Source organism: Natrix helvetica, assembly GCF_964273705.1.
Source record: "Natrix helvetica genome assembly, chromosome: 1".
Classification (NCBI taxonomy): domain Eukaryota; kingdom Metazoa; phylum Chordata; class Lepidosauria; order Squamata; family Natricidae; genus Natrix; species Natrix helvetica.
In genome coordinates this window covers 329,498,174-329,520,419 of record NC_138548.1, presented here as the reverse complement: position 1 = coordinate 329,520,419, position 22,246 = coordinate 329,498,174, and the positions used below count along the sequence as shown (strand labels likewise).

The window sequence follows — 22,246 nt, the reverse complement described above, 5'->3', positions numbered from 1 at the left end:
ACATGTTAATACAGACACAATGAAGATTTAAACAACTAAAATATACTGCTGCAATTAATTATATATATTTTTATTAAAAGCCAAACTAATATTCCCACTGGATATTAAGACGGGCCTGGCCCAAAGTACTAAGATGCCCAAAGTGGCAGAAGTATTTTACTATATATTCTAAGATATATATTTCTTAGTCATTTGTTTCTCAAATCTTATTCTCTGTCCCTCGCAATCAAATGTGTAACTTTATTTCTATAGTAGAAAAATAATAAAAGTAACAGTATTCGCAATCTGTTATGAACGCTTGCTTCTTGCACTCACTTTTTATGTTAACATTATGAAGATAACCATTTTTCAGAATATAAAATGAATATATTCATGTCGATGTACATAACAAAACAAACAGATATGTAAAAACTGGAACAGATTTATAGGGGAAGAACACATTAAAAGTGATCAAACTATTTTCAGAATAAAGGAGAAACAGTCTGAAACATATATTTTTAAATTTTTAATTATTCTAAAATGTAAAAGTAGATTAAATTTCATAGGCATGACATTTGTTGACTAAAATTAGTAAATTGAAGAAACGTAAAGGAAATAGGATGTCAAACTGCTAAAATTACATTGCAAAGCGCCTGTATTTTAGATGTAAGTTAAACCAATGGTTATGAATAGGCCACATGTGATAATAATTATCTAAAAGGACAAATTATTCAAGGGTTGGGTTTAAAACCTTTTAAGGATTTTGTTCTTAAGGCAAACCGAGATTTCCCAATAACAGATTGTATTCCTCTTCTCAAAAGTGAAGAATATTTATTCTAAATTAATGTAATTCAAATAAAATATAGAAGTAATTTAAAATTAAATAATATGCATCTCTTTTTTTTATAAAAAGTCATAAATTGAATTTTAGATTCAATAATCATGTTATTTTGTATTTATTAATGTACTATTTTGAGGATTAGTCACATATTATAAAGGGAATTGTTACATTGTTAGCAACCATTGCTCATTTTTATTTCAGAATTACTGAATTGCTAACACAAGTTATTTTTGAGTCAATAGATTTTCGCATTAGAGTGTACTGCAGTTCAATAGTCAGGAAAGTGTATGCATACTATAAAATATAAACATTTCACATTTTCCTGAATAATTTAATTTACTTCCTGAAAATGAAACATTTCAAATATAAATGGGCGATTCCTTAAATTATTCCTAAATTTAAAAACCTTAAATAGAGCAACTAAAAGATGGGGAATCCTCAATATCTGTGCTACAACTTTTTGCATATGGTATAAAAAATTATTTTTCTCAGTGTAGCAGGAGTCCATAATGCAACACTTTCTACAACTATTCAGAAACAATTCAGTTGCAGGAGGTTATTATTATATGTTTCTTCCGAGTATGATTCATATAAGTTAGTTACCAAGATTCTACTAAGTAAAACCTTTGTGGAGAGTTAACCCAGGGAAAGTAAATCTTACTAACGTAAGTTAATTCTCTGTTAATCAGCTAAGAGGTATGGTAAGTTACCTCTCAAATAATTTTTCATTTTTTAGGAATATATTTTTAAAACCTTAAAAGATGAATCAAGTCAAATATCTCAGTAGAATAAAATTAATTTTCTAAAAAAGTTCCTTATAACCATGTAAAAACAATGAACCACAATAAGGTGACAACAGTAATATTCCAAAAACCATATGAATATTAAGAGTCTAATATTGTTGATTCTTCTGCTTCACTTAAAGAGCTAGAAAACAATTTCAAGTACAATACCATTACTCATTTATATTCTGACAAATATTTTCTTAAAGAGTAGTTTTCAAACCATTGCATGTCATTTGAAACATTTGGAATAGGTTTACTCGCTTTTGAGATATTAGTGCATTGACACACATTGAATTAGGACATGACGCAAAAAGAACTATTTGAGTGTGAACTTTCTTACAAACATATGCCTGCATTGCCTTTCGCAATTCTTTAAACTAATAAATGTTAGGTTATCTTTCTCTATAGTATGCTGAAACACAGAAAAACATTTTAAAATATACCAAATTGCATCAAGTAGAGGGTATCCGGTTGCTTTTAAAATGTAAGTTGCTCTGTGTTGCTTGTTTTAAAGAGGCAGTATAGTAAATTACATGAGCAGGATACCAAGGGTATAAACACATCCCACCTCTTTTATTGCCTATAGCACATCAAGTCATTGCTATTAATATAGTTAAATGTACCCACAATATTTCCTTTATATATCCATTTAGATAGGAATAGATAAGTATGAAGAAGTAAATTCATATCAGTGCAAATTTTCAGATATATATATTTGAATATCAATGCCATATTAATACATTTTGCACAATAGAACTTTTCCTTGCTTTCTTCTTTTCCAATTTTTGTATTTTTTTCCCAGATTCCCAACCTCTCAGGAGCAGACCTGGAATCAATGCAAGCATTGCAGAGCTAAGAGAATCCCAATTGCCAGCAGTATCCCTTTTACTGACATAAGGACACAGTACAACACCATCAATGTGAGAGTTTCAATCATATGTTTTCACAATTAAAGTTATTACTGTACAAGTAAATATGCACACTATGACAGACAAGAGAGTAAGCTGGAGATAAAAGATTTTAAATATTAACAAATAATTTAATGGCTGACAGCCGGTCATCATAAAAGCACAATGATTCCTGCCATCACATCAACTCAATATTATAATCACTTTATAGTACATTTTTTTACAAATTAACTACATTTACAGAAACAGCTCTACAATTTAATGCAACAATGTTTTTAGATCAAAACCTGAACAATAATTAGCTATGCCTTTGCTTCAGAAGTTCATCAATCTGAGTCTTGTACATATTTTTTACATCCTCAAGGTCCAATCTCAATTCTTCTGCTTCTTCTGCTTTCTCTCCATACATCTGCAGAATGGTATTGTATCTTTGATCCAAATCCTGGAACAATATTGTCCAGTAATTATAAAATTGTTCCCACAAAGATTACTTTTTTGTCAGTAATTTTTTGTTTAATATAAGATCTAAACCTTTTTATGCAGTCAAAACAGCCCTTGTTACTATCACTTATCATTTTATTGTAAAAATAATAGTAGTTACCAAAAGTCTGTTGCTGTTGTTCACATGGTTTTATATTAGTAATAGTCTCCTTTAAGTTTATTCTGAAATAAATTGACAGAAACCTACCCTTAATTGTGCACGTAACTTGGGGATCTCCTTAATTTTTTCTTCTAAGTCATCATTTTGATTTGTTAATTTCACCAGTTCTTCAGCCATAACTGATCGAGTTCTTTCAAGGTTTCCAATTTCCAACTAAAATAATATTTGACAATAAGAGTTCAAAACCCATTCACTAAATGTTTAATTTAATTTGCTTTTCATTAGTTAAGTGTTTCTAGTGCAAGTGTAAGTTTTATATTAATAGTACTACATGCAAAATAAAAGCCTAATATAAATAAAGAACACATCTTAAAACCAATTCATCCATTTATAATATAAGTCTGAATAGTCATTGTGAACTTGGGAAAGACACAGGATAAAGTAAAATGAATAGATGAAAATGCATTAGTAGCACACACAAAACCTTAGATTTGACTTAAGGAGATGCAAGCTCATGAAATCAACATTTAGAAAAGTCTTCTATGCAATCTTTCTTTCTCCATAAAGGTCTCTCTCAGCTATATTACTTTGCAAAATGATTAATAGGAGTAATTGTTATTTGAATTACTTTTTTCTTATTTTTGGCTTGTAACAACAGAAACAATCTAAGACATACGGTTGTCCTACTATATTAATCCAACTTCAGTTGAACCTACATTAGCTAAATTACTCTGACTGGCATGTTATTAATCTTGATCACACACTATCTAACGAATTGATCCATGATTCTGTTTACCTGGAGATGAGAAATCTCTCCATCCCGTAATTTTAATTGTGACTGAAGATTTTCTATAATACTTGAACCTGCTCCCATTCTCATTACGTCATACAGATTGGTCCCACTTGCAGACACTGAACCAAAGGAATGGTCATACTGGTCATCCTGCAATGTGATATAACCATGAAATTAAATACAAGTTATACTGGAGCTGAATTATTTATGATTTGTACCATAATAATGTTTATTTATTTTTTACTCTGAAAAGAAAACTAATAAAATGTCACAGCATGGCAACGTGGATAGACCAAGCAGGCATAAATCCCTGAATAGCCATGATAGGCATTAAATGACCTCCAGCTAGTCACTATTTTTACAGCCTAATGTATTTTTCATTTCTTGTAAAGGTGCAATTGCTTGCAAAGGGATTACATATGACAAATGAATGTAACTTTTAAGAGATTAAAAGATGCCTTGGAAATAATAGCAGCAAAATGATCACTATTATTAATTAATGTTCTAGAAAGTTTACTGCAAAATAGTTTTATTAACTGATCTTACAAATGATATATAAACTTTAATCTGAATTCGCCAAAAGTAGATTAAGACAAAGATCTAATTTTATTTATGCCCCATATTTTGTTCTGCCTCCTTTACCATTCCTATTTTCACATTTGAAAATATGCCCTCATCTGGGCAAAGAAACTTTTTAGTGGATTCAACGAAAATGCTAATAAAATGCTTTAAACATAATGTTCCGAAAAGAGGCATAAACAGCAAAAAATGGGTTGAAATGTATAAAAAGCAATACCTGACATATGAAGGAGGTTTGGAGTCCTGCCATATCAACTCCACTTATGGAGCTTGATCGTGAAAGAGTTGGGGTGCTGGACACAGTTTCCATTGTTGATGAAATGTATAATTTACGCTCCTGGAAGGAAAAAGAAACAAGAAAACCATGAAAAATAGCATTTGGGAGAGATAATAAATTCCAATAGCGCAGACATAGAAAATGCAATCTTCTCTTATTAAGTAGAATTGTCCTATTTTCAAACAGTTTCATAGCAATAGCACTTAGCCTTGTATACTGCTTCATAATCCTTTAGATCACTGGTTCCCAACGCCCCCAGGGGGGGCAATTTGATTTTTAATCAGGGCAATTTGAACCTTGTTTAAACCAAGTTAACGGCCTTTTAGGCTTCCTCTGCATGAACAGATTTCACTTTTTGAGCAAAGTAAGAATTATATGTCATAAGGGGGGAATCAGGATTTTAGAGATGCTTAGGTGGGGCATGGCCAAAAAAGATTGGGAAACACTGCTTTAGACCATTGTCTGGGCAATTTACAGTGTCAGCATATTACCCACAAGAATCGGGGTCCTTATTTTACTGATGCTGGAAGGATGGAAGGTTTAGTCAACTTTGAACCCCGTCAGGATCGAACTCCAGGCTATACGCAGAGTTTAGCCTGCAATAGTGCATTCTAACCACTTTGCAACCAGGGCTCTAGATTTATTTCATTTTAAGTTATATGTAGAACCTGCTATTCCCTGGAAAATGCTCAGGCAGTAGAACGAGTATTCAATTTTATATTAGTACCTGATGCTTCACTGAAATCATTACTGTTGTGTCAGCTATAATTTATTTAATACAATGAAATAAACATCTCAAATTATGTCCGAGTTAATATTCCAACAGAATAAGAGAGGATTTCTTAATTCAACCAAGAGGAAAAACAAAATCAGTAGAGGAAACCCAATGAAACAGGAAATAGTAGGCCATGCATTAGAAAGATCTAATACCGGGTTACCCAAAGCATATAATATATAATGCAAAACCTACATTGATGCTGACTAGAAAAGATGATGCTTTCTAAAGTACTAAAATTCAAAATATCTCCCTTCCAACATTTGTTTAAGTTTTTCACATCAGAATTATTGGACAGACAAGATCAAGTACCTTTTCTCTTGCAGATTCTTGGACAAATATTGTTTTCTTTTTTTCTTGTTCAACTTTCATTTTTTCCATTTCTAACTGAGTAGATAACAACATCTGAGGAAAGCAAAATAATATTTATTAACTGATTCTTTTTCCGGGTGAAGCAACATTATACAAAAATAGTTAGTTAAACAAACCTTTTCTTTCTTTGCCCCTTCAACAACTTTTACATATTCTTCTTTAAGATTTTCTAGCTCAACTTCATACCTTTGTGAAAAGGAAATCACAGAAAAAAGGTATTACATATATCCTGAACTGGTATTAAATGTGCAACTGTTTACTAAATTATTACACTTATAATTTACACAAATATAAAATGACTACAAAATCTACACTCGATCAGTTTGGCTGTGTGATATGATCACAATCTGTGTTTATGAAAACTACAGATGGATTTGCTTGTCACGGAGTGGTCCAGGTTGTGATAATAGCACCTATTCACAAATGTATCAGTGGTTAAGATCCTAATTCATCATATGCATTAGCATTACAGCAGTTGCTTTCAAAAAAAATTTTTTTTTAATTACACTTCCATCACATCCCAACTTCATTCTTTGAACCATGTGCATGCAGTTTTTGCAGAAATTGAGAGATTATAAAATTTCACCTATTGTTTTCATTTTCTACTTTCTTTAGCCTGGATTTTTCTGCTTCGAGTTGAGCTTGAAGGCGACTGTTTTCTTGCCTCAGGAGACTATTTTGTGATTCAGTGGAAGAAAGTTGGATCTTGTTGGAAAGAAGTTCTTCTGTAGCAGCACGTTCTCTTTCAGTCTGTGCTGCTAAGGCAGCTTGAGATTCCCCTAGTGGCAAGAATAAAGATTATGGTGCACTAATGAATTCTTACAATCTTAATTCTTACAATTCTTACAAAAGCACAACTATGGATGAAAAAATGTTGTCAGGGAAGCCCAAGTAGTCATCAGTCAAACTAGCCAATCCAATACATTGAATCTGATATGGTTATTTGAAAATCGTTGCCAGGCATGGGCTTACCCTGCACTATGAGGAGAGCTTAATTTTTCTCTATGTGTCAATTCTAATGACCCCCTTTTGCCCAACCCTCAAAGCTCTACATTCATGGGAGAAAATCTGTCATTAGGATAATGGCAGGTATGCAGAGAAATTTCTTCCGGATGTAAGCATAAGATGACAAAGATGAGCTTTTCCTTCATTTGCCTTCTACACTCAATAACTACCTCACCATACATTTATTATTTTTAAGAGAAAAAACAAAATACATTAAATTTCTACGCTCAACTAGTTTGTCCTTCGGATGTGCTATGCAGGCAAGAAAACGGAAATAACATTTTGAGTGTGGTCTCCATATGGCTGCTTTTCCACTGTAAAGAGTGGGAATGGGGAATGAAACAACCTGGTGAACAAAAGAAGCTAAGAAAATTTGCCTGCCATAATTCCCCACTCCATCTCCATTCTCTCTCACAACAACTCTTTTCTAATTTTACTGACTTGTTTTTAAACAAATGACAAATAAGAGCCTTTCTGCTACTAAGAACTATTGAGGATTGAAAGGAATAAAAAAAAATTGAAAGGAATAAAAAAAATTATCTAATGAGATGAAAAACGGAATAAAAGACTGTAGCTGCCTGGAGAGCAGCCTACCAGGTAGGGTGGGGGATGGAAGAAGTGTTTCCACACTAGACCGACAACAGATGCAAATTCAGCACTGGCTTGCGAACAAAGCCAAGCTGTTTTTAATCTTGGAAAAATAGATTGAGATTTAAGGCCAAAATGAAACATGAGGTTCATTAATTCTACTAACATGACTACAGCTAAAGAGCTAATTTTAGGTAGTTCTGTAAAACATTCATTTTCTGGACATGAATTCGTTCATGATATCACAGCCAGTCTAATGCTCCTAACAGAAATTCCAGAGTCAAATACATATTTAATTCTTCCAGGAATATGTGCATATCCACAATTAACTAAAGTGCTCTGCATAAAAGATTTCTGACACATTCAGTCTAAGAGAGTGACAATTCTTTTTCCTTACCAAGTCTCTCAGAAAGATTTTTCTCTAGTTTTTCCCATGACAAGGTCTGTGCTCCCAGAGTAGCTTGCAGGTTTTCTATCTGCCGGAGCAAAGGCCTAGTTGCAGATGTAACACTTTGACTGAGTTCTTGATTGCGAGTCTCAGCTTCTTGAAGTCTCTGAAATTTTAAGCGGGATAAGTATCACTTGTGTTCAAGAAATCCATGAGTAACATGAACTTTTGCCAGAGCCATTATATACGGTTAAATTCCTTACAGGAAACACAAACCAAAGAATGTTAATTAGTGTTTACATGCAGTGCACTGTTCTAGCAGAGTTAACATTGCTAACGAGAATAAATTATTTATCTAGCAGAAGCATGCATAGCATTTTGAATTGGAACCGCCTGCTCTGAGCTTGGAGTAACTATTTTAATTGGGAAACTGGTAATGCTGATCTTGTCTGGATTGTTCTGATCTTATTAAAAGTGGTTTGAGCTCCAAATAAGGGCACTCCAGGTTAAGAACACATCCAATAAAATTGAGGCAGTTATTTCATGTTTGAAGCCTCTTCCACATGTTTCTGACTGATATGGTCCTGAGTTTTCTTTTGCTAATTAGGCCTGCAATACTTGCTGATGTCGTTGATCCATCTTGTTTTAGGTCTCTTTTGTGGACGCTTTTGATCCAGTGGGATCCATTCTATGAGTGCCTTGGTCCACCTGCCGTCAATGCTTCTTGCTATGCGACCAGCCCGTTCCCATTTCAATTCTTTTACTCTTGTGATGATATCGTATACTTTTGTTTGTTCTCTAATCCATGTACAGGTCTTTCTATCTTGTCTTGTAATGCTGAGCATGTATCTTTCATGGCTCTTTGCACCATCCCTAGCTTTTGTATCGATTGTGAGGTTAGTGTCCATGTTTCACAGGCATATATATATATGTTAGAGCAGGTAGCACACACTGATCAAAAACGTCTCTTCAGACATAGAGGAAAGCTGTTCTTGAAAATTATGCTTAGCTTGCTGAATGCCTGCCAATCACATTTACTACGCCTTTCAATTTCCTTTATTGAATCACCTTCCACTGAAATCCATTGGACAAGGTATGTGTAGTGGTGTATGCCTAGTTCTTCTCCAGATATATAAAAAAGTTCATTCTTTGGTCAATTTATTAAATGTATAATAAATGGCTCTTTTTCAGATTTATTTTTAAAACAACAGCAGCTCTTGTATGTGCCTTTGTACCTCTTCTGGGTCTTATGAGAAGAGAACAATATCCGCAAATCTTAAGTGATTTAAATAGGCGTCATATTCCATCTTTTGTCCAGTTTAGCTGTTGTATGTAGAACAAAATAGCAAGTACATTGTTCTAGTACTACCAAAGAATCTATTATTTTCTCCCTTTCTGTCTTCGATTTCTACTTTTGCTCACTGAAAGAAAACCAGCAACATCAATGAAGCTTTATAATATACGGAAGAAGTAAAGACACAATATCAATTCAAAAGAAACTGCTATGGTACCTGCTGAAGGTCACTAATTTCCTGGCGTAAATAATCCTCCTTTCTAGCTGCTTGTTGTTCTGCACGTTGCAATGCAATTCTCAAGTCTGTTACCTATACAACAGAAATAAAGATACAATAGACCACACATTAAAGGCGCAAATCTAGCACATTTTAGTCTATCATACAATATATTCAGGTTGCTAGATTTAGGAAATTCATGTTTGGAACAATTATTCTGCTTAACAAATCAACTTTTTTAGCTATAACATGGATCACCAGCAAACAATTTGAGGTACAAGAACAATGCTTTAATTGAATGGCACAACAGACAAATGTTGCTACAGAATTGATGCAATACTGAGATGGGCAGCATAGAAATTTAATAAACAAACAAACAAATCCTTCATCATTCAAAGGTAGTAATCCATTAGAAATATATAAACTTTCCCGTATATTTTATTTAAAATGTTTCATCAGCTTAGTGGTTTCTGACATAACAGTCTTAATAATTCATCTATTCATAATTATAAATATGTTTAGAAAAACTTAAAAACAAGATCATTAAAGATAACACCAATTTAAGAACAACAAATATCAGAACAGTAAAAGCAATAATACTGTAGTATGATTGCAAAAGCCAGATTCAGAGAAAGAGCAAGTAAAATATTTGAAGTATTAATTTGGAAATAGCAATCAAAATACAATGGATGGTAAGACGGACCATCCAATCACTTCTGGATCAAAACAAAGATTACTGCTTCCTTGAGGAAGTGATCAGAATGCAGAAATTTATAAACTTTGGACATATAATGAGTAGAAACAATATTATGTCTGGCAAAGTTGAGAGAAGTAATGCTAAAGAAAACAATGGATAAAGAAATGTATTAAATTTAATACTGTTTTGGGAACACAGGTTATTGATGGGGAGCATTTGTATGTGTACACCCAAGACTTAAACATGGCCTGATGACATCTAACTAGCTATCTGACACACGATATTTCAAGATGCATTCTTCAATGTTAAAGCTAAGCACTGCAAAATGCAGTGTTATAATACCACATGGAAGACTTATTCAATGTTTAATTGAACACTTACCTGAATTGCTAAAGCTTCTTGTTGTTGATGAGCCTCCTCCTGGGCCTTTTCCAGAATTAAACCTAGCTCCTCCTTAACTTTAATTTCGTGACTTAATGCTGCTTCTTGTGCTTCACAGTCTTTTGCAGCATTAGTTTTATGAAGATCTGTAAGTTCTCTGGGGGGAAAAAATGTTCCCATGGAGAGTTATCTGAATATTTGTATCTTGGTATCCTCCAAATGTGGTCAAGGATTAGAAGTAATATGTGAGTCAGGTTCAGTTTAGTTTAGATAGATTTATAAAGTTACCCAACTCAGTGGCTTCGTGGCTTTGGGCACCGCAATATACAAAAACATAACAGGAAAGCAGAAAAAGAAATCCAAAAGAACATAAAACAGATTATATAAACACAAAATATAAAACAGCAACCAAGACTAATAATCAAACAATCAAAATGGGTTTGGGAGATACAGGAAGAAGAAACTAGGAAAATTGTGCCAATTATGTAGAAGCTCATAACTTAACAATTGATAAAATCCCGTATTTCATTAATTTATTATTTATCATTTCAATTTATATGGTTGTCCCCATGCCATTATAATTAATAGAGTAGTAAAACATCGAAATACCACAACATTCGAGTATATTGGCTGCAGACAGTTAAAAACTACAGCCTAAAATGGGCACACGTATCATCCTGGCCCAGTGACAGGGGAGAGACAGGGGGAGGAGACAGCTTTCTGAGATCCTTTTTGGAGGCTGGCAGGTCAGAATCAATGGATATATCCTCTATGACAGCAGCTTTCTCTGATTCCTACCATATTGTTTTTTATTTTAAAATGAAATAACACACATATTGCACAACACATTTAAGTGCTATAAAGAGAAAGCATTCCTGGCTCTGATACATTATTCTGATAACAGACTTACTTGTATGCATTATCAAGAGCTGCCTGTGCACTTCTGTTTTTTTCTTCAAGATCTTCAAGATCTACTTGAAGTCGTCTAAGATCCTTCACTTGGCATTCAACAACGCTATTTAGCTGCTTGATGTTCTCTCTATGTTGTTTTTCAATTTCTTCTTTGCCATCCAATACCTGCAATAAAGAAAAGCTAAAACCATTTAATTTATAGTTTTTAATCTATGAAACAATTTAAATTACTTTATGCATGACATGACTTTCAGAATATCTTTTTTTGTCAGAATGCAAAAAACAGAGTTAGAAAAGTAAGCAGTGAAAACGAACAGCCAGGTATTTAATTGTTGTATAAAATATTGTAAGTATGACAAAAGCAGAAGATAGTTTTGCTACAAGTGGTGTGCTTCCATGCCTTCATGTTTAATTTTTTTAAAGCTGATTAAAATGTGCATGTATTTTTAAAAAGTGCATGTATTTATTTTATATGTCAGAAAAAAGTAAAAACAAATCAGTCTGTTTCTAATCAGATAAGCACGCATTGATTTATTAATTTATTTAGCCCCAATTAAATTTAGACATTTTCATGGAAAAGAAAAACGTTTTGTTTTGATTTTAGAAAATAAATTTTCATTGTGACTTCCTGAGTACCATGCATTCAGACAGAGCAAAAGCACTCAAATTATTTCAAATGTTCTGCAAAAGAGAAGCCTAAAATAAACCACTATTGGAATTTTTTTGCTCTAGAGTCATAGTAAGAGACACCATAGCTCATGCTGAATGTGTCTGCACCCAACCTATAGAAATATTGCCTTCAAAATTATTTAAAATAAAACATTGAAAAGGTAAAAAAATAAATCTGCCACTGAAAAATATGGAAGCCAGAAAAAATTACTTTTTGCAGGCAACTGTCACACAAAACCCAACAAGAAGCAAACAATGTTAGCTGGATTTATGTCAACAGCCCAAGAATAATAGCAATAAAATATATAGTTCTTTTTCCATGTACATTTAAGAGAAGTGTCTTTATAATGCATACAAATGCACACATTTAGTATTACGAACCTGGCTTTTTTTTGCAACAGCTATAAAAATACAACAGTTTGGCAATGTCCCCAAAATAAATCTCTGAATAGCAGTATCATTTTTGTATTTCCAATGCTATTCCACCAAAGCTCAGTAAATATAACCGTTACTACCTGCAATCTCAGTCAACAGTATTAACATATCTTGCTAAAGAGTATACTGTACACTTCTGCATTTGTCTCTCCAAAACAAGAAATTACCTCAATAGAGAACAAGTGGGACAAAATATTACCTTTTCCTCATAGCCTGAACAAGTTGTTTTATAATTCTGTTTCTCAATTCCCTATTTCCTGTCTTATCCTATCATATGTAGTCAATAATATTAGGGAAGGCAGATGCCTGATGTTTCTTGGATAGCTGAAAATTTAAATAATGAGCTAATCATAATTTGGGAAGTCACAAGTTGGTGATATAAATCAAAAGAATAAATGTTTCCCATTGCAAAAGCTAGAGATCTGGAACAATATGGATTTGCATATATCCCCATTCTCTGCTCAATCTGAAGGCCTTTTCAAATGTATGAAAGTATATGTGAAGGCATTACTTCAATGTCTAAATCAAAATTCCTCATATAGTTAGCTCTTCTCATGACTAGAATCCATATGCCTCAAAATCTACTTTCTCCTGATGAACAAACTGGGTAATTTCAAACTAGGAGGATTGGGAGCAATTTTATATGAGTAGGGTAGAATAGAATAGAATAGAATAGAATAGAATAGAATAGAATAGAATAGAATAGAATAGAATAGAATAGAATAGAATAGAATAGAATAATTCTTTATTGGCCAAGTGTGATTGGACACCCAAGTAATTTGTCTCCGATACAGAAGCTCTTAAGTGTTGTAGAAAAGATAAGAATTATAAATAGTAATACAGCCATACTGCATGTGTAAATATCCTTAGATATACGGCAGTCCTGTGTTAATTAGGTGTCAGCAGAGCGATGGGAAATGGAAATATATCTATTCCTTTGAAAATGGAAAAGGTCTTGTTGGATAGTAATAAAAACAATCCACTAGCAACAATGTTACTAAAAATAATTAAATCAAGAAAGTAAGATGAAAGTTAGTCTTTTATTAATTTTGCCTATAAATTTCCTGGCCAAACTTAATCTCAATAAAATCACAAGTATTGTTCAAGAGGAGAGTTGAACAAATTCAATTATCATTTTACACAACCACAGTGTCAGAGAGTCTGGAAACTGTTATATTAAACTATTATCTTCTGTAGAAAATCCCTGATTTGTCTGCCCACACTGCTTGAGATATAAACATCTGTATAAGGAAGCTGAAGCTGTACCATAATAGCTATGAAATTAACAACATTGCATTTCAGTACATATCCTTTTGGAAGCCGTCTTCAGCCTTAGGAAATAGATTTACAAAAATAAAATAATCAGCCCAGGAAGAATGGGTGCAGTCTAAAAGTCTAAATATTAATCCAACCTGTTTCAGATGTTGCAACTCTTCTTCTAATTCGTTAATTTTCTTATTCTGCTTTGTATTGGTATTTTCTCTTTCTTTCTCCTTGGCTCTTAATTTCTTAATAATGTTAGAATTTTGTAACTGCTGCTTTGAAAGTTTTTCTCCTGAAAAGAAATATTGGATCTAATTAATTAATGCTATGCATATCTAATAGAGGAGTATAACTATTTACATTCTGGGGCACCACTCACATTATCCAAGCAGTTGAAACATGTATTACACGTAATATTACAATTTGCTTTAAGTAAGTTCCATTTTAAAATAATACGTCATACTCACCTTCCTCTAGTAATCCTTTAATTTGTTCATCTTTCTCCTTTAGTAATTCTGCTGTTTCATTGCTGTTCAATCTAGTTGCTAGATCTTCTTTGAGAACCTTTATTTCCTACAATAAATACAGTTCATTCATATTGTTTGTATATATTACACGACTTGAAAAAAGAAAGTGTAATCTGAGGGCTCATGAAGTAGGGCCTCCCCGGTAGATGTCATTCCTGAGCTTTCAAAAAGCTATTAAGTAGCTGGGTTTTCTGGTGTGCCTTTGGAATCTCAGAGGGAGGGGGATTCTTAATGCTATCTGGTATAGTTTGACATATTTCTTATATTGTTCATAAAACAACTGTAGAGTTTTTATATCCAATTATTGCATTGTATTGAGTGGCGTGGTAGCCCAGTGGTGAAGACCTTGCCTGTGGCATTAATTAGGGCATCCGGCCAATAAACACTCAGCTCCATCCAGTATCCTGAATTAAAGGACTACAGGGTCATAAAAAATGAGTTTTATTGTACTGGGTATGTATAAGCTCAGAACAAAGTTATGATTGGAGCAGCATATAACCCAAGTAAAAATATAAAGCAAAAATTAAAAATTCAGACAAACTAGAAGAAATTCATAGAAGAGGACCAGAAATGAAATTCTAGGAAGAGAGACGGGAGGATCTAAATATACTGAGCCTTGAGTAGAAAAGAAAATAGATATACCACTCTTTAAGTACCTGAAAGAATAAAAAAAATAAGCCCTATTCTGCATCACCATAGAGGGCAGGACAAGAAGTATTTATAGGAAGAAATTATGACTATGTTTAGGAAAATATTCCAAATAAAGAACACAGTTCAGTAATGGAGCCAACAAACAAGTTCATTTCTATTTCTGAACTTAGCAAATTGTTAGATTTGATGACTTAAATGACCTCTTCCAGGTCTATGATTTTCTCTTGAGGTGAATAAAATATTTAAAATTGTACTGAAGCTTGAAGTATTTCCATAATTATATCAGAATACTTCCAGTGAGGTCTGATCAACCAATACATATTTTTTTCCACCAAGCATCACATTTCTCCAGCCTTATAATTATTTCATATCGTATATGGTGGCTTCCAAAATAACTTTTATGATATGGGTCAGACATCTCACTCATAAACAAAGGGCAATTACCTTTTTAGCTGTATCTCTTTCTTTGCATGCTAGCTGAACTTTTTTTTCTGCATCTGCTATTCGTTGAGCAAATTCTTCCTTAAGAGATGAAATGCTACTATTCTCTTCTTTCATTTTCAAGATTTCACTAAACATAAAATAATTAAATAATTATGTGTGTACTGATATACATTTGAAATCTTTCTAAAAATACATATATAAAACAATAGCTACAAAATGTACTTTTTAGTTCTCAAGTTGAAGGTACTAAAACAAGTGACAAAGTCAATTGAGTATCATCCACTGAAGAGAACAAACTCAGTGGCTCACACATTCATATTTCTTCTTTAATGATTGAGCCAAGCTCTTATTAAATTCCTTGACACAGTTCATATAGGTCTGTGATGGCGAACCTATGGCATGCGTGGCTAAAGTGCATGTGAAGCCATACTGCCTGGCACGCGCAGCCTTGTTTGTTTGTCTTCTGGGTTTCTGGCACGCAGTGCCGAAAACCGGCCTGCGCATGCATGCCAGCCAGCTGATCATCAGGTGTGCATGCATGCTAGAACCCGGAAGTTCGGCTTTTCCAGAGCGCGGCCCTGACAAGCATGCATGGACGCACACGATGTTTCCACGTTACCTTTGCGGCACTTGGTGCCGAAAAGCTTTCCCATCACTGATATAAGTAGTATCAGAGACCAACTGTGGCTATGTTGGTGTTGCATTATATATCTATTTATCCTTATTAAGACAGATTCCAATCAATTCTGTATTATTCATTTATGTTAATTCATTTAAACTGTGATCAAGATTTTAAATGAGCAGTTATAATACATTAAATTTCAATCATAAAGTCATTTATGCAAAATCCATTTACCAAACAAAGGGATCACAATGTTTCAACATGCTCTGAATAGGCAACTTACTCTTTAAGGTTATCACAGCTTTCTTCTAAGTGTGCCTTTTCTTTACTAACGTTGAGTAGACGTGTTTCCCTCACCTCTAGTTTTTCTGTCAGTGAATCAATAATCTGTAGATTGTAGACAAAAGTAGTATAGTTGTTAAAAATAAAGTCTTTTGGGGATTTAATGTAAAAGCAAAACCTAGAAGTCTTCTCAAAAGCTTCCTTTAATGCCACAAAGAAATTTAAGAGTTAACCTATAACAATTTGGGAAGTTTCCAAAGGATATTATTTTTTTATTCAGGACAAACAACTGATCAATATACATAGAACTCTGCAATTATCTATTTTTGCTAAAGTACTCAAATTCAAGCCTCACTCAGCTCTAAAGCCCTCTGGAAACTTGAAGCCTATCGCTTTTTTTTTATACAAAAACCTATTCCATAGTTAGTCAATATAAAATGCAGGTTCTTGAATTAAAAAATGTGGCATAAAATACTTTATTGAAGAAGATATTCTCGCCACTGTAAAGCTATAACTATTTTAATGGAACAATTTTCTAGGATATAAAATTTGGCTTGGATTTTATCAAATATATCTCAACAAATTCAAAGCAAATATACATTTTACACCTATTATTTCCTGCACAGAATTGAATGCACGCATGAACAGGAGACACAGAAGTTAATATTCATTCTGCAGATAATCCTCAACAACCATTCACTCAGCAACCATTTGTACTAACAATGGTGCTGAACAAGTGGTACTTACAACTAAGCACACTACTTACAACAATCACAGTGTCACTTGATTGTAATCAGGGCACTTGGTGATTGAATTCCAAATAAAATGTTGCAGAGTTCTGGGGTGACGTGTTCGCAACCTTCACTCATGGCTTCCAACAAGCAAAGTTAATGGGGAGAGTAACAGGATATCATGAATGGTTAACATCATGCTTAACAATGGTACAAGCTTCACAGCTTGCTTCCGACAAGCAAAGTCAAGAGGGAACCTGATAGGAAGCTGCAAATCATGTGACATCACTTAATAAGGATAGAGGATCCAATTAACAATGGCAACCAGTTGTGAAAAAAATAAAAAGCAAATAAAACAGAAATCACAGGTATGAGCAGAAGAATGCCACACCACTTTCCATTAGGATGACATGATATAACCCATCTTAAGAGGACAAAAATAAAAATAAGTATTACCTTGCAAAGCTCTTGCTTTTCACCTTGTACAGTAGACAATTTTTCATTTGAGAGCTGAAGTACCACTTTCCCTTCTGTCTGACTTTGCTCTTCATCAGGCTGCGCTGAAATAACCAAGACATCAGGCTGTTCAGAATTAACAGGGGTTGCACTTCGCCCACTCTCTTCCATTTCCATTTCTTCCATGGGAACAACAAGATTTTCAGTTAGGATTTCATCAGACATACTTTTCATAGGTTCAGGCTCATCACTCTTTGGAGTCGGAGAGTTGACAGCGATGGAAGTTGAAACACCCCCCCGACCTGATAATTCATCATCCGAGTTTATTTCACTTATGCTTCGACTGTCTAAAGACTGTACACTAAAGGAGTCTATTCTTTCAAAAGCATCAGAGGAACAGCAACTCTCTGTCAATTTATTAAAGTCTTCTAGGTGATTGTATTCTGTGCAAGCAGACGCCGTCAAAAGCTGAAAGGAGGTTTGCATCAGATGGAGACTGGCTTTTGAATCAGCTCCTTCTTGCCTTGAACTAGCTGAGCTCTCACTTATAACACTTTCATGGTCCAAAACTTCAATATCACTAGTTGTAGATGTCCCTGAGGAGAAAGTGCTAATTGGAGGTGAAGGGGTATTGCTTTGCCTGTCTTCGCTTTTTTGCTCTTTAGTGTCCAAACTTGAATTTTTTGTGTCTGCTGGCAGAGCTTGTGGAGAGAGAGCAGTCTCATGCCCAGAACTATCACTCCTTGAATCTGACTTCACAACACAAGTGGATTCTGCTACTGTAACATTCTGAGAAGATGCTTCTTGACCAGTGCTTGTACTATTGTTTCCATCATAGCTGATGGTGAGATTGAATTGTTCTGAATTGTTTTCCTGTAAGTTTTCCTGATCATCGTTAAAGCTCTTCAATTCTACCGAAAAGTCTTTTGTTTCTGTTTCTGGCAGGTCAATATGCAGGGGTTCCTGCAGTGTGCTTTCAATTTCTTCTTTGGGATGCTGCGATTTGGCAGGTGGCTTAGATACCACTGGGCTTTGCTGTATGCTCTGGACACCGGTCGGTGGGAGAAAGGCACTAAAGAAAGATTCTGATTCATCTACCACAGTTCTCTGAACTGGTTTGGTAATGGCTGCAGGAGATGATATTGTCTGACTTTGGGTTTCTACATTTGTATTGGTCCCCCAAGTAGAAGTATCCCATCTTCCACTTGTTAGAGAACTTTTTCCTGTTACAAATGAGAAAAAAAAAGAAATCAAAGGTAAACAGTTAATATTAATAATTACATAATAATCCAGGTCAGTTATATTTCATATATAGTATATACTATTACAGAAATGATCATATGCCCACAAGGTTTCTACTTTTCTGTACTTCTAAAGGGCACTAGTCATGATTCCTCAAAAATATATTTATCACAGACAAATACAAAGGTGGGGGGAAAGCTGGTTGCAGGTATTAGCTACAGTAGGTCTAGGAATAATAATAAATTTTGTTTTCTTTTCTAAAGTTCTCTTCATTTTAAAATTAGAATCTTCTACTTCTATTTTTAACTGACTGCATTTCAAGGATTATGTTAGAATCTAAATAATGTGGAATTAAATACAGTTCACTGAAATTAAAGTTCTAGATGAAAAATAATATTTTAAATCAAAACAAATTAAAATCAGCCAAAGTTTGTATCTTAGACACAGCAGTAAACATGATCAAATAAAAACTGAAGTTGAAAATGGCAATCTCCTTCTCTTAATCATAGTAGAAACTGCATTCAAAGTTTGTTTCCTTAATAGTAAACCCTAAGTCTTAGGTCCATATAATATAAAATGTATTTAACATATATTCACTGCTATTATCAGACTTTTGAACTCCCTGGCAAATCAGACAGTGTTCATGCTCCCTCTCATATTTCTGCTTAATCATTTATATAAGCATTGCTTTAGTGTACAAGCTTTCAATACCGAGAGTTATGCTATTTATATTTTATGCATTTATATTGTTCCAGTATGACTCTGCATTTTCTGTAGTGCTTTTAATATTTATTTATATCTTTAATTAATTAACATAAAAACAAATTAAGCACTTCTGAACATTATGTTTTCTTGGAATATGGTAATATAAATGCTGTACAAAAAAAATTATCTCAGTAAGTCTATTGTCCACTGAACCACTGCTACAGAAACAGTTGTCCTCACTATCATAATGCTATTCTATCAACGTTAAGGAAGTTTTTGCACTGATCATATAAGGACTTCAAAAAACTATATCTCAGGAAGTATAGCCAGAGAATAGAAGTCTCACACATATATTCGGCAGTTATTGATAATTTTAAGAATTACAAGAACAATGTATCTAAAAGACTGATAGTCTATTAATAAAGAAAATTGCAGAAAATTTATATTGGACAAAGTTATATTTTGAGAGGCTCAAAATGTTCATTTAACCAAAGAATCAGATGCAACATATTTATGCAACAAACAAAATCCATGTTAGATAAGGAATTTTTAATGATGCATCAGTTGAAGAAATACGTTATTCGGGATATTGTTTAATAAATTCTTGCAACTTCTTACACTGTTTGTAAATTATATTTGTATACTTTGCATACTTTTCAAACTCTTCACAAATACAGTCAAGTAGTAAAAGATCATTGGGCAACTACATTATAGATTGTTTACCTTCTTCCTAAATATATTACTTATTTTAAATTAAGTTTTAGGTAGAATATATATGTGGTAATTCAAAGCTCCAAAATCATTATATCACACAAAATATGGATCAAAGGCTTTTCCTCAGGAGGATGTTATATTATATTCCTTACATCGTCTAGAAATGGGAATGGGAATATTATAAGCCTACACAATTATTTCTTATGCAATTTAATCAAGCAGAATATATCAATTTGGGAGAAATCAAAGTATTTATATGTAAAATTACTAAAGCAGCATAATTCAAATAAACTAATGTTCTTAGAAAAGAGTTATCACAAATAATTCATGTTTTGGTTTTCTTTTGTGAAAAACTGGTCTTTCACCTATTTAATGCAGCTACTCATATAGTCAACTGCATTATAATTGAACAAATAAAGGAGGAAAAATTATTATAACAAACTATTTTTTCTGAGTAGTTCATTGTGCTATAAATAGTTAGAATAGTTGCTACATTGATTTACTTTTTCCTCCCACAATTTCAATATGACAATATTCTGCAACTTATTAACTTTGCCATAGCAAACTACAGTTGAGAAAAACAAATTCAAAGCTCCTCTGGGATAGTGTAATTATACTATTACAGATAGTATAGTTACAAGACCATAGTGTAATTTTTATACTGAAGTTGCTCAGTACATCCATGTGATCTTCTGTAGACCAGGAAAGCCTGGTCTAAATAAATAGAACTGAATAACAATGCTCATATTATGTAACTAAAGGAAATAGAGAAAATATGGAATCACCAAAAGACAAGAACAGGAAATATGAAATACAATTGTTATCAGTTAACAAGCACGAAATGTAATATTTTTTAAGGGTCTGAACTGTTATCCCCTCTATCCCTCTAATTCCAGCATGGCAGGATTTCTTCATGTAAATAAAGATTAAGTGTCTAAAAGGAACAGAAGTGGGCGACTTAGAAATATGAGGACACATTTAAGGAAAATTGGAATGTAACTTTATTCCCAACTTCCTGGAAATGAAAGCCATTCATTTTAATGGGTACATTTTGGTACATATTTACAGGTTTGTGGTATCAATGAGGACACCAGCAGGGTTGTGTGTGTGTTTTTGTGTGTGTGCTGTATTTTTCCCAATCCCTAACATCTATCCTAGTCCAAGAAAACACATAGAAATGTGCAGTTGTATGTTTGTGCAGAATCCGATCACAGAACCGATGTTATTGTAACCGGTTACTTTCTGCACAAACTGGTATTTGTGGTGCATTTTTGAATGTTCAGTTGACTGAGTTTCATGTTTAATGAATAAAGTATAATGATGATGATGATGATGATACTTTTTATATTTTAAGAAGATACTTGGTTGATACCTAGGATGCTGGCAGCAACCCGTATCAACCATTAGCACCAGTCAATGGGATTTGTGATGCATTTTTGAAAGCTCGGTTGACTGAGTTTCATGTTTATTATTGTTGTTGTTGTCATTATTATTCAAATACCTTTTTCAAGAAGCAATCCTTGGGCGAGAGGGATGACCTCATCATGTTGACACCACTGAAGAAACAAACCAAATACAGGGTTGCCACTAAAGGAGAAGTGCAAAGAGGTATATGGGAGGCGCGTGAAGCGATGGGTTTGCCGATGTTTACGTGGTGTACGCTCCCTCGAGGTAGGGACAGGGGGGGTAAAACCTATCCTTCTCCTCCTCCCCCGCGGTCACCTTACCTGCCTCTCCGGCACGGGACGGGGCAGCTCCGCCAGGACCTCCCTCGCCCTCTTCTTCCTCCTCGCCTTGGATATCCAGCACTCGGTCGATGGACTTCTGCGCCTGCGACAGAGCCTGCTTGGCGAAGGTCGAGAGCTGCGAAGCGTTGAACCAACTCATTTTTTCCTCTGCTGGAAGCCCCACCGGGCCCCTCCGCCTCGACCTTCCACGCTTCTCTCTCTCTCAGCGGTATCCAGAGCTGTGATGCTCGACCCGCCGCCCGCCGTCGGCCATGACGGAACTACCAACCCGGATATGGCACGCGCCAGGCGGACCCTCACATTTACTTGCGCAGGCGCGGCCGTCCAGCTTCCACGTAGCAAAACAAGCCAGCGCGCCCTCGCGT

General features: G+C 34.2%; 1 protein-coding gene across 1 annotated transcript; it reads right to left on the bottom strand.

Annotated features, from left to right (window-relative positions):
• Positions 1–483: 483 nt before the first annotated feature.
• TMF1 (TATA element modulatory factor 1) lies at positions 484–22,194 on the bottom strand. Its single transcript, XM_081971450.1, has 17 exons — positions 21,861–22,194; positions 17,473–18,695; positions 16,287–16,390; positions 15,382–15,508; positions 14,227–14,332; positions 13,909–14,051; positions 11,391–11,557; positions 10,481–10,637; positions 9,403–9,495; positions 7,901–8,057; positions 6,497–6,689; positions 6,027–6,096; positions 5,851–5,943; positions 4,704–4,823; positions 3,911–4,057; positions 3,202–3,327; positions 484–2,955 (listed from the first exon to the last, which is right to left on the bottom strand). The coding sequence occupies exons 1-17, from the start codon at positions 22,018–22,020 to the stop codon at positions 2,812–2,814; spliced, it is 3,330 nt and encodes a 1,109-aa protein (XP_081827576.1). The 5' UTR covers positions 22,021–22,194; the 3' UTR covers positions 484–2,811.
• Positions 22,195–22,246: the final 52 nt, after the last annotated feature.